This window comes from Podarcis bocagei (assembly GCF_964188305.1).
Source record: "Podarcis bocagei genome assembly, chromosome: 18".
NCBI lineage: Eukaryota > Metazoa > Chordata > Lepidosauria > Squamata > Lacertidae > Podarcis > Podarcis bocagei.
Genome location: NC_138144.1, coordinates 657940 through 672939, shown reverse-complemented (window position 1 = coordinate 672939; position 15000 = coordinate 657940). Strand labels below are relative to the sequence as shown.

The 15000-nt window shown below is 50.0% G+C and overlaps 2 protein-coding genes across 3 annotated transcripts in view; both read right to left on the bottom strand.

The window, feature by feature from the left end:
- IFI30 (IFI30 lysosomal thiol reductase) overlaps nucleotides 1–3693 on the bottom strand; it is an 8426-nt gene extending 4733 nt beyond the window's left edge. Inside the window, exons 1-3 of the mRNA XM_081177491.1 lie at nucleotides 3426–3693; nucleotides 357–539; nucleotides 187–261 (exon numbers count right to left, since the gene is read on the bottom strand). Of these exons, the coding sequence (XP_081033617.1) occupies nucleotides 187–261; nucleotides 357–539; nucleotides 3426–3554 (387 nt within the window). The 5' untranslated portion in view covers nucleotides 3555–3693. The remainder of the gene's footprint in view (nucleotides 1–186; nucleotides 262–356; nucleotides 540–3425) is intronic.
- A 4685-nt stretch (nucleotides 3694–8378) lies between these two features.
- PIK3R2 (phosphoinositide-3-kinase regulatory subunit 2) overlaps nucleotides 8379–15000 on the bottom strand; it is a 19937-nt gene continuing 13315 nt past the window's right edge. For both annotated transcript variants that reach the window (XM_081177544.1, XM_081177545.1), the window contains exons 12-16: nucleotides 14536–14678; nucleotides 13684–13860; nucleotides 13344–13415; nucleotides 12236–12406; nucleotides 8379–10752 (exon numbers count right to left, since the gene is read on the bottom strand). In XM_081177544.1, coding sequence (XP_081033670.1) covers nucleotides 10563–10752; nucleotides 12236–12406; nucleotides 13344–13415; nucleotides 13684–13860; nucleotides 14536–14678 — 753 coding nt within the window. In that variant the 3' untranslated portion in view covers nucleotides 8379–10562. The remainder of the gene's footprint in view (nucleotides 10753–12235; nucleotides 12407–13343; nucleotides 13416–13683; nucleotides 13861–14535; nucleotides 14679–15000) is intronic.

The window sequence follows — 15000 nt, the reverse complement described above, 5'->3', positions numbered from 1 at the left end:
GCTCGGCTTTTTGTTTTGTTTTGACAGCCCTAAAGAAACCCTAAAGGTTCCCCGGACACCAGGCTGACAAACGGAAAACTCTTCCCGCCAGATGAGAGAAAAACCCCTGGAAACGGAGGAGACAGAGAAGTCTTGGTGCGCCGGCCCTGCAGGGCGGTCCTTGGCCTGCCTAGAGGGTGTACCCACCTCCATCACGTTGCCCAGGCATTCATCAGGGCCGTGCTGGCACTCAAATTCCCACCTGGAGGGGCCTTTTTTCTCCTGAGAGAGAGGGAGGGAGAGAGACAGGATGGGCGTCAGGGAAAAGGAGGGTGGGCAGAGCCTCCCCACCCCTGCCCAGGGGATCGGGACTCTACCTGGGCGTTCCCGTAAGGGACCAGGGTGATTTCCATGGCGTTGCCCACCAAAAGCCAGGTGGGGAAGAGCTGGAAGACCAGGAAGGAGCGGCAAGCGGGGCAGAGGCTCTCGTAGTAGAGGCTGACGGAGACGGGGTCAGCTTTCTTCCCGGGGGGGCCCAGCCGGGCGCAGTGCTTCTCTGCCTGCAAAAGGAAAGAGTGGTGGTGAAGATAGATAGATAGATAGATAGATAGATAGATAGATAGATAGATAGATAGATGATAGATAGATATATCGTATTGTTGTTTTATTGCTATGGCCGGCGGCTGGCGCAAACAAAGATTCTTTATTTATTTCTTTGGTTTGTAAGCCGCTTTGGGATTTGTTTGAACAAAAAATGGCATAGAAATAAAACCATTAAAATAAATAATGATGTCTCCCCAACTGCAACGACCTCTTGCCCGGCCAGTTTCCTCCTCCATCTTTCAAGAGGGAAGTGAAAGCAGCTGAGGGCGGCTTCCGGCTTCCGAAAAACAAGGTGGGGCTTTCCATGGGGAAACACCCCCCAAAAAATAAGATGCTGAGAAAATGGGGGGGGGGCTGCAAAAGTAAAGCTGCGTTGGGCGTTCTTCGTGTCTGCCAGGCTGCCTGTTGAAGCCGATGGGAGATGGGAGTTCGGTCGCATATGAAGGGCAAGCAGTTTGAAAGCAGACCAGTGCAAGTAGATAAATAGGTACCGCTCCAGCGGGAAGGTAAACGGTGTTTCCGTGCACTCTGGTTTCCGTCCTGCACCAGAAGCGGTTTAGTCCTGCTGGCCACATGACCTGGAAAGCTGTCTGTGGACAACGCCGGCTCCCTCGGCCTGAAAGCGAGATGAGCGCTGCAACCCCAGTGTTGCCTTGGACTGGACTTCACCGTCCAGGCGTCCTTTACCTTTTACCTTTTTCTCTTATAACTGGCAATGGTGCCCACCTGAGAGGTGCCGGAACTGAGCTCTGGCTGAAAAAGGCCCTGACTGTATGAGTGCAAATATCCAGTGTGGGGTCAGGTGGGATTACTATGAGGAATTATAAAATATGCATCAAGCCATTGTGTCCACGATGAATGCATGGTGTGGACTGGGTTTGATACGTTGACAATTATTTCTGATCAAATCCCACAACCGCCTGCATCTCTGGCCATTTCCTCTACTGTCCATTTCTCTTGCTTGACAAGTCACATACACAGCCCAGTTGCTTCGCCAGGCAAGCATCCTGGGTCAGCAAAGACAGTGGGCAGCTTCTTTGATGTAGCTTTTCTGATATGTTAATCTTAGGATGTTAATCTTAGGGCCAGGAAACAGATCTCACCTGAAGGTGATAATGATCACTGCCTTCCCGGCCATCCTTCTTATCATGCATATTGCTTGTTTATGACCTCAGGGGTTGCCAAATGCACTCCTTTGTAGTTCGGTTTTGTTTACCCCAGAAATATGTGTGCTTAATTTTTGGTAGTTTAACTTTGTTTGTTGAAATGCTCATAAGAAATCTGATTGGTTCTTTCGAACACTCTGTAAAAAGTTCTTTTGTGAATAAAACGACCTGGGCTCAAGGGTGGAGACAGAGATTATTATACGGACCCTTCCCAGAGTCTTGCTGGTTCAAGCCTCTGTGTCTATTCTCATTAATCAGAGTTCAATCCTTCCTTTGTTTTGGGAACACCTCACTGATGGTGACGATTCTGTGGCCCCTTGGCTGGGTGCCCTACACGGGGGACCCCCCAGCACTGAGTCCAGCCCCCTGTCTTCACACTGAGGTGCCCCCCAAGGCGCTTAGGCAAGACCCGAGAGCAACGGCCTTTTCCCACTCTTCCTCCCTACCACTCTTAAGGTAGACTGCCTCTGTCCACAGCAGCAGTACCAACTTGGCCCTGCGCCCATGGCCGCCATGCAGCGTGCATGGCCCTGGCACCAAAAATTTGTGAATGCCCGGATTCTTCATGGGGAATTTTGTGGGCACCTATAGTCCTCGGGTCTCCATTTAGGACTCATAAGACCCCCCCCGCGGCAGTTGAATCAGGCCAAAGGGGGCGCATCGGAGTCCAGCCTCCTGCCCCCCAGTGGCCAACGAGGTGGTGCCCCCCCCGGGAAGAACCCCTGTCCCCGTCCCCAAGCAGGACCCATGCACACAGCAGCCATTCGGAGCCACCCATTCCTCCGAGTCCCAGGAAGGAGGGGGGTCCCACAAAGCCCCCCGTCACCACTGCTAGCCCCCCTTCCTCTCTCAAAGCCCCTGTGATAGGAATTTTGAGGTCTTAGATATATGGCAATGTTCATAATCACACGTACATAGATCAGCACAGGAAAGCCAACCTGGACCCATTTTGATTCCTAAACTGAGCAAATGTTTTCTCTGCAAGGTCAAAGTGGGAAACCTCCCCATTGTCTCTTCCCTCACAAATCCTGTCTTAAGGGCACATTTAAGATATGAATAGCGTGTGAGCCTGGGACCTGGCCCAGGAACTAAGTATTTATCATTACAAAAGACTGGCCAGGCTACCCAGGAAATCCAATCAAGATAAAGAAGGACAAGAGAAAAACAACATTCAAATTTCTGTTTTAGACCGCCTTTTCTGTGATGTAGGTATGATATATCTGAGGGGTGGTCTTAGGTTACACCCCTTTTGGGATGTATGTATGATGTTTCTGGGGGTGGTCTTAGATCTACAGGGTGGCAATTTCAAAAGTCTTTATAAGGCCTTGCACACCATTTTTCTGGGTCCCTCCTCTCTCCTGCATCTGGGGGGAGCACCCTGTTGCAACAGATCAATAAAGATCAAGCTTACTAGCTGCTTTGCTTCTCAATATTCTCTGCTTGGCCTCTGTTATTCTCTCCTACCAATAGGGAACCTATGTAAGGACTCTATATGGGCTCTTGGATACCCCATAAGGGAAGAAAGTCAATTTTTGCTTACAACACCCCCCTCCCACCCCACCCGCAACGTGGGTGGCCACCCCTCCCCTCCCCTCCGCCCGGCTCCGGATTTGCCACCTCGCCTGCGCGCAAAGAGTTTGCGCTTTTCCTCTCCACGTTCGCTTTCCCTTTCCTCACCTTGCAAGCCTGCGCGATCTCGCTGGAGCCGCACCACTGGTGCGGGGGGTAGTGGCAAGGGGCGCCCCCCAGGGCGATGCCCCCCAGGCAGCAGAAAGCGGCGATGGGCAGGAGCCAGCCGGGAGCCATGGCGAGGAGAGGTGCCGGGCTGTGCGCAACGGCAAGGCGGAGTGCGCACGGCGGGGGCGAGACGGGCGGCTCTTAAAAACCCCTTGGCCGGCTCCGCCCTTCCCTCTTCTTCCTCCTCGCAACCCGTTCGTCTTCTTCTGCTGCGGTTTTGTGTGTGTGTGACTCAGGCGGCCCCTGACTTGCTCCAGAGGAGGAGCAGGAGGAGCAGGAGGAGGAGCCGGACTTTTGGGAAGCCCCAGACCCGGAGATTTAGGGGAAAGACCACTGTGCGCGCGCCTGTTTCAAAGCAACAACCAGCACGCGGTTTGGGGGCTTCCAAATGTTGCAGGCCTGCCAAGTGTCCCTGTTTTCCAGGGGAAATACCGTGTCCATGGAAGACAGTCTTGCTACGAGTGATCGCCAAAGAAAGAAAATATTTTCCAGGGATTTGCAGGGGGAAAATAGGTCGTCCCTCCCCCCACAAATAAAATACAATTAACCAAACATTTTCCTGGAAGCTTTCCCTTTAAAGACGTCCCTCAAACCCTTTCACGGTTATTTTTTGCTGCTGTATATTATAACTAATCTATAGCTGATTTTCTCAGCTTGTTTCTCAAAGTAACTTTTTTTTACTGCTGAACTTACTCCCAGTCTGCTAGCGTGCTAACATGTTTACAATACTTCTTTTTTTTTTTTAATCTGTTTTGCAATCCTCTTTGAAGCTGTGTCGGTTTCTGATTTGATGCCGGAAAGTCCCGCTTTTCCCTAGGACGTCCCTATTTTCAGGGGAGAAACGTTGGAGGGGATGAAATAGGACGTCCCTATTTTCAGGGGAGAAACGTTGGAGGGGATGGAATAGGACGTCCCTATTTTCACAGGAGAAACGTTGGAGGGGATGGGAAGTTCCAGGAGAGTGGTGGTGGGGGGTGCCAACTTGAATAAAAATAAGCCCCACCTAGCATAACCGATGGCATGAGGTGTCAGGCACACGCTATTTGAATGGCAATGCGCCATTAATGTGTTTTATTGGACGGGCGGGGTCCCTATTATTTGGCTCCTCTGGGGACCCCCCCCCCCCAGTTCAGATTGGACAGTGGACTGCCTGCCTGCCTGGCAAGGAGGCGGGTGGGGGGTCGCCTCAGGTCGCAGCATGCCTGCAAGAATTTAAACCCTACCCAGATATTTGCCACCTAGCAAGGGAAATTGTGCAAGCCCCCAGGCGGAGCCGATCTGCTGACACGAGCTGTTGAGCAACCTTTGGCGCTTGACAACAAAAGGCTGGACTTTGGAATTGGCAGCTGACACGGAAGGGAGAGAGATAAGGCGCCCGTTTTTGCTTGGGAATTTGCATGTCACAAAACCCACAAAACCCCAGATCCTCAGCTCTTCAAACTGGGCATGGGCGTAGCAGGGGGTGGGGTGGGCAGGGGGAAAGATCACGAATATTATTGAAAAGCGTTTAAATATATCTGAGTACTCATGTCCTCCTCTTTACAGGGTTTCCCAGGAAACTTTGGTTTCCTAAAAGAAAAGCACAACAACTTTGATTTCCAAAAAAAAGCTTCTTATAGGAATTCTAAGGTCTTATGTAGAATAAGAATTCTAAGGTCTTATGTAGAGTCCCATGGACTGCAAGAAGATCCGACCTCTCCATTCTGAAGGAAATCAGCCCTGAGCGCTCACTGGAAGGACAGATCCTGAAGCCGAGGCTCCATTACTTTGGCCACCTCATGAGAAGAGAAGACTCCCTGGAAAAGACCCTGATGTTGGGAAAGATGGAGGGCGCAAGGAGAAGGGGACGATGGAGGACGAGATGGTGGGACAGTGTTCTGGAAGCTACCAGCATGAGTTTGACCAAACTGTGAGAGGCAGTGGAAGACAGGAGGGCCTGGTGTGCTCTGGTCCATGGGGTCACAAAGAGGCGGACACGACCAAACGACTCAACAACAACAAATATAAGAGCTTGCACCCCATTGTTCTGGGTTCTCCCAGAATGTGGGGAGTAAGGACCCTGTTGCAACAGTTCAATAAAGATCAGGCTTACGAGCTGCTTGGCTTCCCAATATTCTCTGCTTGGCCCCTGTTATTTTCTCCTACCGATAGGGAACCCACTTAAGGACTCTAGATGAACTCTTGGGTACCCCATAAGGGAAAAGGGGCAGATTTTGTTTACAACATCATCTCCAGGATTCGGAACCAGTGGGACAAGTTTTCCGGTGACCTCAATGTCGTCATCATCAGCACCTGAGCCAGGTTGCAGGAGCTGCAACTGAGGGGGCCCCCCGCCGGGTTCATGGGTGGGGCTTTTTCTTTCCGCCCCCTCACCCAGCTGCTAGGCAGGAAAACAGGAGCCAGGGTGGAGTCAGAGAGCTGGAAGGAAGAGAGACACAGATCTGCCTCCTTTGCCTCAATCCAAAGCTCTGACTAATGCAGAAGCGAGATTTGCTGCGCTGTTGATGTTGCAAGCATCTCCATCCCATGCACAGGTGAGTCTTACCTGCCGAAACGAAACCATGCACCCTAGAACAGGGGTCAGTAGCCTTTTTCAGCCATGGGCCGGTCCCCTGTCCCTCAGACCCTGTGGGGGGGCCAGACTATATTTTGAAAGAATAAATAAATGAACGGATTCCTATGCCCCACGAATAACCCAGAGATGCATTTTAAATAAAAGCACATATTCTACTCATGTGAAAACACACTGATTCGCAGACAGTCCGCGGGCCAGATTGAGAAGGGGATTGGGCCGGATCCGGCCCCCGGGCCTTAGGTGTCCTAAAGTAATAACCACCGTTCGTTCTCCGACTTTTCCCCCTGGGATGAAAGCTTCCTTGCACCGCACCAAACTTTCCGTTGATAAGAAATATTATTACAGCGGTCCCTTGGTTCTCAAATGCCTTGGTACTCAAACAACTTTGAACCCAAACACCGCAAACCCGGAAGTAAGTGTTCCAGTTGGCGAACTTTTTTTGGAAGCCAAACGTGATCCGTTTTGAGTGTTACGCTTCTGATTTGAGCGTTATGCTAAGGTCTGTTTGCGCTATTTATTTTGCGTTTTTGTGGCTCTTGTTTTGTTTTTGTGACTGCGTGGAACCCAGTTCAGCTACTGATCGATTGATTGTGTGACTGCGGAAATGGATAAAAGCCCCCCCATTCAAACAATGACTATCATCAGTGCAGGTGAAGAAGAAAAAAGTTCGTTTTTATCACCTACAATACTGCCTTATTTATTTTATAGTACGGCACATTGCTTTCATTTTAGGGATCGATGGTCTCGTTAGATAGTAAAATCCATGTTCAATTGCTGTCTTAGGCATTGTTTTTAAAACTCTGGAACGGATTAATCCATTTTGCATTCCTTTCTATGGGAAAAGCAGGCCTTGGTTTCGGAACGCTTTGGTTTTGGAGCGGATTCATTTTCAGAACCAAGGGACCACTGTATTATCAAAATCTGCAGGCTTTTGGCTGTTTGCAAGGAGCACGTCGAGCGAAAGCCATTGAAATAGCTCCGGGCGACAGATGCTCCCCCCAAATTCAGCTGAAAATGCAACTTTTATTTGCTCCCCTCCCTGGTTTGCAGGAGGTTCTATTCTTTCTACCGCTTGAAATCCCTGCTGCAAACGGTTCAAAGGCAGCCAGGCTTCGCCACCTCCCAAAAACGGGAACTGCCACCCCCTCGTGCCCAAATTAAGACCCACGAGTCTCACTTCTCTTTTCCGGAAAAAAGCCTCACTCTTTCTCTTCCCCCTTCTCAAGAGAGTCTGTTCCTTAAAATGCTGGTTCTAAGAAAATGCAAAAAAAAGTATTGCCTTTATATCCCTTTAATTTCCCGCCAGGTAAATTCTGCCAACAGGGCCTGTCCGTTCCAGATCTCCCTCTGGCGAGGGATTGAAAGATCGCAGCTGGGAGGGACCCCCGGGGGTCATCCAGCCCAACCCCACCAACGCGGGTGTCGCCACTCAAGTTCAGAGTCGAGTGCTGGGCCGAGACTTGGGTTCGAATCCTTGCACTCAGCCAGCAAGCACCTTGGGGGTCCCTCGTTCAGCCCAACCTCCCTCCACACAGGGTCGCTGTGGGGATTCGACAGGGACCCGGGTTCGAATTCCTGCTTGGCGAGGAAGCAGGGGTCAGCCGCCCCCTCCCAGACTATTTTGCATGGTTGCCGTGAGGCTAAAAGCAGAGATAAGGGGAGAGCCCCGCAAGACGCCTTGAGAACTTTGCAGGAGAGAAAGTGGCAAATAAATGTGAAAAAGCCACAATAAACCCACAGAGATTTGCAGCATTTTAAAACGAATGTACCCTCTTCAAGTTCAATTTTAAGTCTATTTAAGCTTAGTCAGTCATAATAACAATAATAATTTTTATGTATACCCTGCCCTCCCCGGCCAGAGCCCGGCTCAGGGCAGCTAACACCAGTAAAATTACAGTAAAAACAGAATAGGAAAAGGGGAAAAAAACCATTTAAAATACGGGTTAAAATGCAATTTAAAATGCAGCCTCATTTTAAAAGGAGCCCATAGATCAAGACCATAAGGGGAGGGAAACGGAAGGGTCAGACTGAGTCCAAACCAAAGGCCAGGCGGAACAGCTCCGGTCTCTTCCACGAAGTCGGGGCCGGTACTGAAAAGGCCCTGGCCCTAGTTGAGACTGTACCAAGAGACTCTTCAACTCACAAGTCACGGGTTCAAATCCCATTTTGGGCAAAAGGGGGCTGGACTGGATGACCGTTGGGGGTCCCTTACCGTTCTTGATTCTGCAATTCATTACAAAACTAGGTTTCTTCCGCCTCGCCTTCACGCACGAGGGGACAGAGTCGGAGGGACGGAAATAACCGCGACGCCCCAAAGCCACGTTTTGCATGAACACCTTTTATTTTATTTTTAAAGTACCGTACAAAACTTTGCTTTTAAATAATTCTCCCCTCCCTCCCCCTTTTTTAATCTATGTATCTTACAGTAACAAATCTCGGACACAAATACACGGCGGTTCTTGGGTGAACTTTCTCATTTGCTGGAAACTTCGGCGGGGGCAGTAATAATTAAGAAAAGACCCACTTAAACATCCAAAATTGATGAGGGGGGAGGCAGGAAATGGGGGTTTGGGGTGCGTCAAAATGTTATATTGCATATCTGTGTATAACCTAGAAAGGGGAAACGGTTTTTTGCAACTGGGGGTACTTTCGTAAACGACTCCTTTGCACAACCGAGATGCACACTTGGGTTATAACTTTTTGACTTTCTCCCTAAAATACTGATTTCCTGTAGCCTAAAGGGATGAACTTTTGCCTGGAAACATTGAAAAGCGGACTAATTCGTCCCCAAAAACGGGGGGAAGGAAAAGTTGGGAGTCAGGTTGCTACTCGTAAGTACCTGCACTTAAAAAAAATATTCACGGAACAGTTTCGAACTTTTCCCAGCTGCCCAGAACTTCCTGAAACGTCCGAGAACGTTCTGAAAGAATCCAAAAATCAGTCTATATATTAAAAAAAGTGCAATTCAAGGGGTTGTGGGAACTCGATGGCATTTGCGGCAGAAAGCAAAGAAAAGCCGCCACTTTGATTTATTCAAAGCAATAAGGGGTGTGCAATGTGCAAAACAATGCACAAGTATTCGAAAGTTTGCAAGCTCTGAACGAAGAAAATTAAATTAAGTTCGCAAGCTCTATTTTTCCTGTATGCTGTGCATACATTACAAAATGCATTATAGAGTCCCCTAGGCAAAAATCGATTTATTGATTTATTGATTTAGAGAAATAACCTTTCCCCCAAAGATTTGGAAATGGCAAGACGGTTCGTTTTTAGGCAAAAGTTCGTCCGGCTGAGCTGCGAGGTTGTCAAAAAGTTATAACCCTAGCTCTCTCACACAAACTTTTGGAAGGGTGCAAAAAAATGGATTTTATTTTTTTGGGGGGGGGAGAGGAAGAGAGCATTTCTTGGGGGGGGGAGATCCTAAGGGGTTTCCTGCTAGAAGACAAAAAGGAACCGGTCCTGGGTTCGAATGGCGGACCCGAACAAGGCCTGTCGCACGCACAAAACACAACACATGTTACGCAAGGGGAGGGGAGATTTGTAGTGTTCAAATGGCTCTTTTTCGGGGGGAGGAAAAAAGGATTTTGCAAGCCCCCCCCCGCTCCAGGCTTTGGGGTGCAGAGAGCAGGCACACTTGGGGTGTGCAAAGGGGAACCCCGATTTTAGGAAGGGGAGAGATTGGCTTGTTCCTGTTACCCCCATTATCCGCCCCTCTTAGCTTGGTGGGGGGGCAACAAATGGCTTTATGTGTAAAGAGGAGAAAGGGGGGGGCTCTGAGGACCCCAGACTTTTTCCTGGCACAGGAAAAGGAAGCCTCACGGGGGACGCAAAACCTGCGCCCATTTTACAACCGTGGCAAACCGAGGCAGAGACACGGAAGCGAGTGGGAATTTTTTTATTTTTTTTGGAGGGGGGGCTAGGATCTATTTCCCTGCCCAGCAGCTGGTAAAATAACTTGAGAGATAGGAGATGGCTGCAACAGGGCTTGTTTTCCTCTCTCTCTCTCTTTTTTGCATATTTAAGAAGAAACGAAACATAATTCTGCATAGGAGACCCAACACCGTTGGGCTGGGGGGGGGCGAGTGCGGAGGGCTGGGGAGCGGCGTAAAAAATAAAACAGGAACGCCCCCCCCTGCGAAACGAAAAGAGCCAAACTGTCCCCACGGGAACAGCGAGTACCAGATTTGTCTCTGCCAAGAAAAATAAGATCTGTGCCCGTCCTTCAGAGATAAGGAGTGTTGGGGGGTTTTTTTAGGGGGGGGGACCTGAAAAAGCTTTAGGAAAGTCGCTGCCCCCCCCAAGTGGAGAAAGCATTGCTAGCACCAAAAAGAAAGGGGGAAGTTGGAAAGGAAAACAGCCCCCGAATGCTGTTGCAAAGGAAAATAATTGAGATATATATATATATATTGGGGTTTGGGGGCGAAAGGGAGAGGGGGTATAGAGAGGGGCAGTTTTTCAGGAAGGGGGAATTTCGTGGAGCAGAGAGCCCCCCCCCAACCCGGCCTTCATCTGGGGGGCAGGGGGAAAATGGGGTAGGCCAGGGTGACGTTGAGCGAGTCGTTGTGTTGCACCAGCGAGGTGTGTTTGTAGTGCAGGACCAGTTCCTTGAGCGAGGCGTAGAGGTTGTAGGGCTCCGCAAAACCGAAGCCGGTGGCCGTCTTGTAGATGACGCAGTGCTTGGTGTCGCCGTCGACCCTGCGGGGCGGGAACAGGGAGGGGGGAAAGCGTCAGAGAGGCGCAGAACGGTTGCTTTAAATATTAAGGTTCTTTTTTTTAAAAAAAACACAATTTCCATTAAATTTCCATTGAACAATCCAATCATGTCTCATTAGGTAAAGGTAAAGGTACCCCTACCCCTGCCCGTACGGGCCAGTCTTGCCAGACTCTAGGGTTGTGTGCCCATCTCACTCAAGAGGCCGGGGGCCAGCGCTGTCCGAAGACACTTCCGGGTCACGTGGCCAGCGTGACATCGCTGCTCTGGCGAACCAGAGCCGCACACGGAAACGCCGTTTACCTTCCCGCTTGTAAGCGGTCCCTATTTATCTACTTGCACCCGGGGGTGCTTTCGAACTGCTAGGTTGGCAGGCGCTAGGACCGAACGACGGGAGCTCACCCCGTCACGGGGATTCGAACCGCCGACCATGCGATCGGCAAGTCCTAGGCGCTGAGGTTTTACCCACAGCGCCACCTGCGTCCCAAGCATGTCTCATTAATTAATCCAAATTATGCCAATACATATCCTAAAGTCCAAATATTTTGCCGAATTTTGGTTGCTTCGAGCTCAGAAGGGTCCAATCCTCTCATATTTCGGCTGCTTTGACGTTCACAAGTCCCACCTTCCAAAATATTAAGGTTCGTTATTGTTCCGCAAGGTGCGCATCTCTTTAAAGTCCAGGGCAAAATATCATGACCTGGTTTCACAGCCATAAAGCGGTATAGCAGGTAATTTCCAATACAGTGGTACCTCGGGTTAAGTACTTAATTTGTTCTGGAGGTCCGTACTTAACCTGAAACTGTTCTTAACCTGAAGCAGCACTTTAGCTAATGGGGCCTCCTGCTGCCGCCGCATTGCCAGAGCATGATTTATATTCTCATCATTAAGCAAAGTTCTTAACCTGAAGCACTGTTTCTGGGTTAGCGGAGTCTGAAACCTGAAGCGTATGTTACCTGAAGCGTATGAAACCCAAGGTACCACTGTACAACTGTGAAAACTACTCTGAAAATTCATCATTCCATAAAGGAAACCTTTGTCTGGTTGTAAATGTTAAGGCGATGCCAGCAAGGCTGAACCTTTCCGTAAAAAAGAAGATTTAAATCTGAGTCTTACTGACCAGTGATTTAAATCGTGAAGGGTATCACTCCACAACTCTACCATCCCGCAACCACACAACTTCTCTCTGGCATGCACATAAGAAAAGCAGGCACCGTTTCCCCCCTTCCAAAATCAGGAAAGCAATTAAAAACCAACGCGCCGCCAGCGGGTTGGGATGGATGACCCTCCGGGGTCCCACTCCAGGACTCTACAATCTCTCAACCACACAACTTCTCTCTGGCATGCCCATATGGAAAGCAGGCACCGCTTTTCACCTTCCCAAACCGGAAAAGCCATTAAAAGCCGATGTGTCGCCAGCGGGTTGGGATGGATGACCCCCCGGTGTCCCGTCCCCCCGAGACTCACACGACGGAGCAGGCGTAGCAGCCGCGCTGGCTGCTCTCCCGGATGAGGAAGGTGCCGTCTCTCTTGCCCGCCAGCATCTCCTCGGCCTGCGTGCGGTTGATCTTGCCCACGTACCAGGTCCGCTCCTCGTGGTGAGGCAGCTCCTCTTCGTCCTCCATCATGGAGTAGTGGCTGCCGGAAAAGCGGAAAGGTGGCAGCGGAAAGAGAGGGCAAGGGGAGAGAGAGGGGGGTCTCCTCCGTGCCCAGTTTGGGTGCCCAGCGCCCCAGTTCTGCCCCTTCCCCAGTATCCTGCCTCCGACGGGGGACAGCCCATCGATGCCGATGGGATATGATGGCAAAGACCCAGCGGGGGAATGAAGGAACGAGAGGATTCTTCGAAGGGCGGAAATGGTTTGTGGGCCGTTTGGGGGAAAAGAAGAATAATATCCTGGTTGTGTTAAGAATGGAAGGGTCTTGGTGGTGGGGGGTCCGCTTTTATTCTTGTTTATTTGTGATTATTGCTTTGTCCGAATAAAATGAAAGGGGAAGGAAGGAAGGAAGGAAGGAAGGAAGGAAGGAAGGAAGGAAGGAAGGAAGGAAGGAAGGAAGGGAGGGAGGGAGGAAGGAAAGAAAGAAAGAAAGAGAAAGAAAGAAAGAAAGAAAGAAAGAAAGAAAGAAAGAAAGAAAGAAAGAAAGAAAGAAAGAAGAGAAGGAAGGAAAGAAGGAAAGGAAGGAAGGAAAGAAAGAGAAGGAAGGAAAGAAGGAAAGGAAGGAAGGAAGGAAAGAAAGAAAGAAAGAGAAGGAAGGAAGGAAGGAAGGAAGGAAGGAAGGAAGGAAGGAAAGAAGGAAAGGAAGGAAGGAAGGAAGGAAAAAGGAAGGAAGGAAATGAAGGAAGGGAGGAAGGAAGGAAGGAAGGAAGGAAGGAAGGAAAGAGAGAGAAGGAAGGAAAGAAGGAAAGGAAGGAAGGAAGGAAGGAAGGAAGGAAGGAAGGAAGGAAGGAAGGAAGGAAGGAAAGGAAAGGAAGGGAAGGAAAGGAGGGAAGGAAGGAAGGAGGGAAAAAGGAAGGAAGAAAAGAAGGAAGGAAGGAAAGAAGGAAGGAAGAGAGAAGCTGCAAATGAAATAAACTTACTCCTCCGTCTCGTTCTTGATTCCCAGCCACTCGTTGATCTGCTTCTGCCGCGTCCCCTTTTGGGTCAGCCACCTGGGGGGAGAGGGGAAAAATCAGGACCCCCTCGTAGGACGAGCTCCGCCCCTCGTTCCACCCGGTGGCGGATTCGAATCTCAGGCCGGGCCAAGCAGCCGAGCGGGAGAATTCGAACCTGAGTCGAGCCTTGGGAGACAAAGCAAGGCGCTAGTCCTCATGGTTATGGGCAAAAAAAAAAGAGGCTGGTTTGGAGAGGAGGGTTTGAACCCGGGTCTGCCCGAAGCGGGTGCTCTAACCACTAGGCGGCCAGGGCCCTCGCACTCACACCAAGTATTGGTCGCGCAGTTTCCGCAGCTGCAGGAGGTCCGGCTTGAGGCTGTTCATGCGCTTGTCAATTTCCCGGTTCTCGGACGCTTGTTGCTTCAAATCCTCCTCCAGCTGCATTTTGCTGTCGTGGATTTCGGCAACGCGAGATTTCAGCTTCTCCGAATTCATCAGGATTCTGAGCCGGACGGGGTATAAACGATAAAGAAATTTTAAAACATTATATAAATTTATCAGACTCATCCGAAGATCTGGGGGTGGCTTGCAGGATAAGCGTTATATGTAATAATAATAATAATAATAATAATAATAATAATAATAATAATAATAATAATAAAACAACCAGTGCTTGCAGGACTATTATTATTATTAATAATAATAATAATAATAACAACCAGAGCTTGCAGGATAATTACTGTATTTTTTGCTCCATAACACTCACTTTTTTCCTCCCAGAAAGTAAGGGGAAATGTTTGTGCGTGTTATGGAGCGAATGCCTACGGATGGCAGGGGGATCTGCTGCAGTCGTGAGCAGAGGATCCATGGGTCCCCTTCCTTCCCTCCTCTGTGGCTCGCTTTGAAACAGCAAAGCGGGAGAAGAGCCGCTGACTGGGGTGGAGAGAGGGACAGAGAGCCTGGTTACAAAGCACGGATCCACATGGATCCTCAGGATTTTTGCATTGGGCTTCCCCAAACTCACCGTCAGATCACATGTCTGTAGCCACAGCATGAACCACAAAAATCCTACATCCACTATTTCATTTAGAATATATTTTTTCTTGTTTTCCTCCTCTAAAAACTAGGTGCGTGTTATAGAGCGAAAAATACGGTATAGAATAATAATGGTAATAACCGCTGGATCTCCTTGTCGTTCCCCTCCCTGCGGAAGCGCTCGATGTAATCGCGGCTGCACTTCTCCTGCGTCTGGCACTGCTCCTCAAAGATCTTGATGGTCTCGTTGAAGGCCTCAATGGCCGTCCGCTTCATCTGCAGCTCCTGGGGGGGGGGTGAGGAAGAGAGGGGGTGCGGTGAGAGGGAGACCCCCTTGCCAGCCGCCCGCAGGAACCCCCCCCCAATTGAGCAGAGTCCATAACACTGAGGACTAGAAACTGAAGGTTCAGAGCAACCGCAAGGGAGGCTGCCTGCCAGCCCGTGTGGGCAACACCAAGGGCGCAAGGCAGCTTCTTGCAGGCTCCCATTGAGCAGAGTTCACGTTGAGGACTAGAAACTGAAGGTTCAGAGCAACCGCAAGGGAGGCTGCCTGCCAGCCCGTGTAGGCAATACCAAGGGTGCAAGGCAGCTGCCAGCCCGTGTGGGC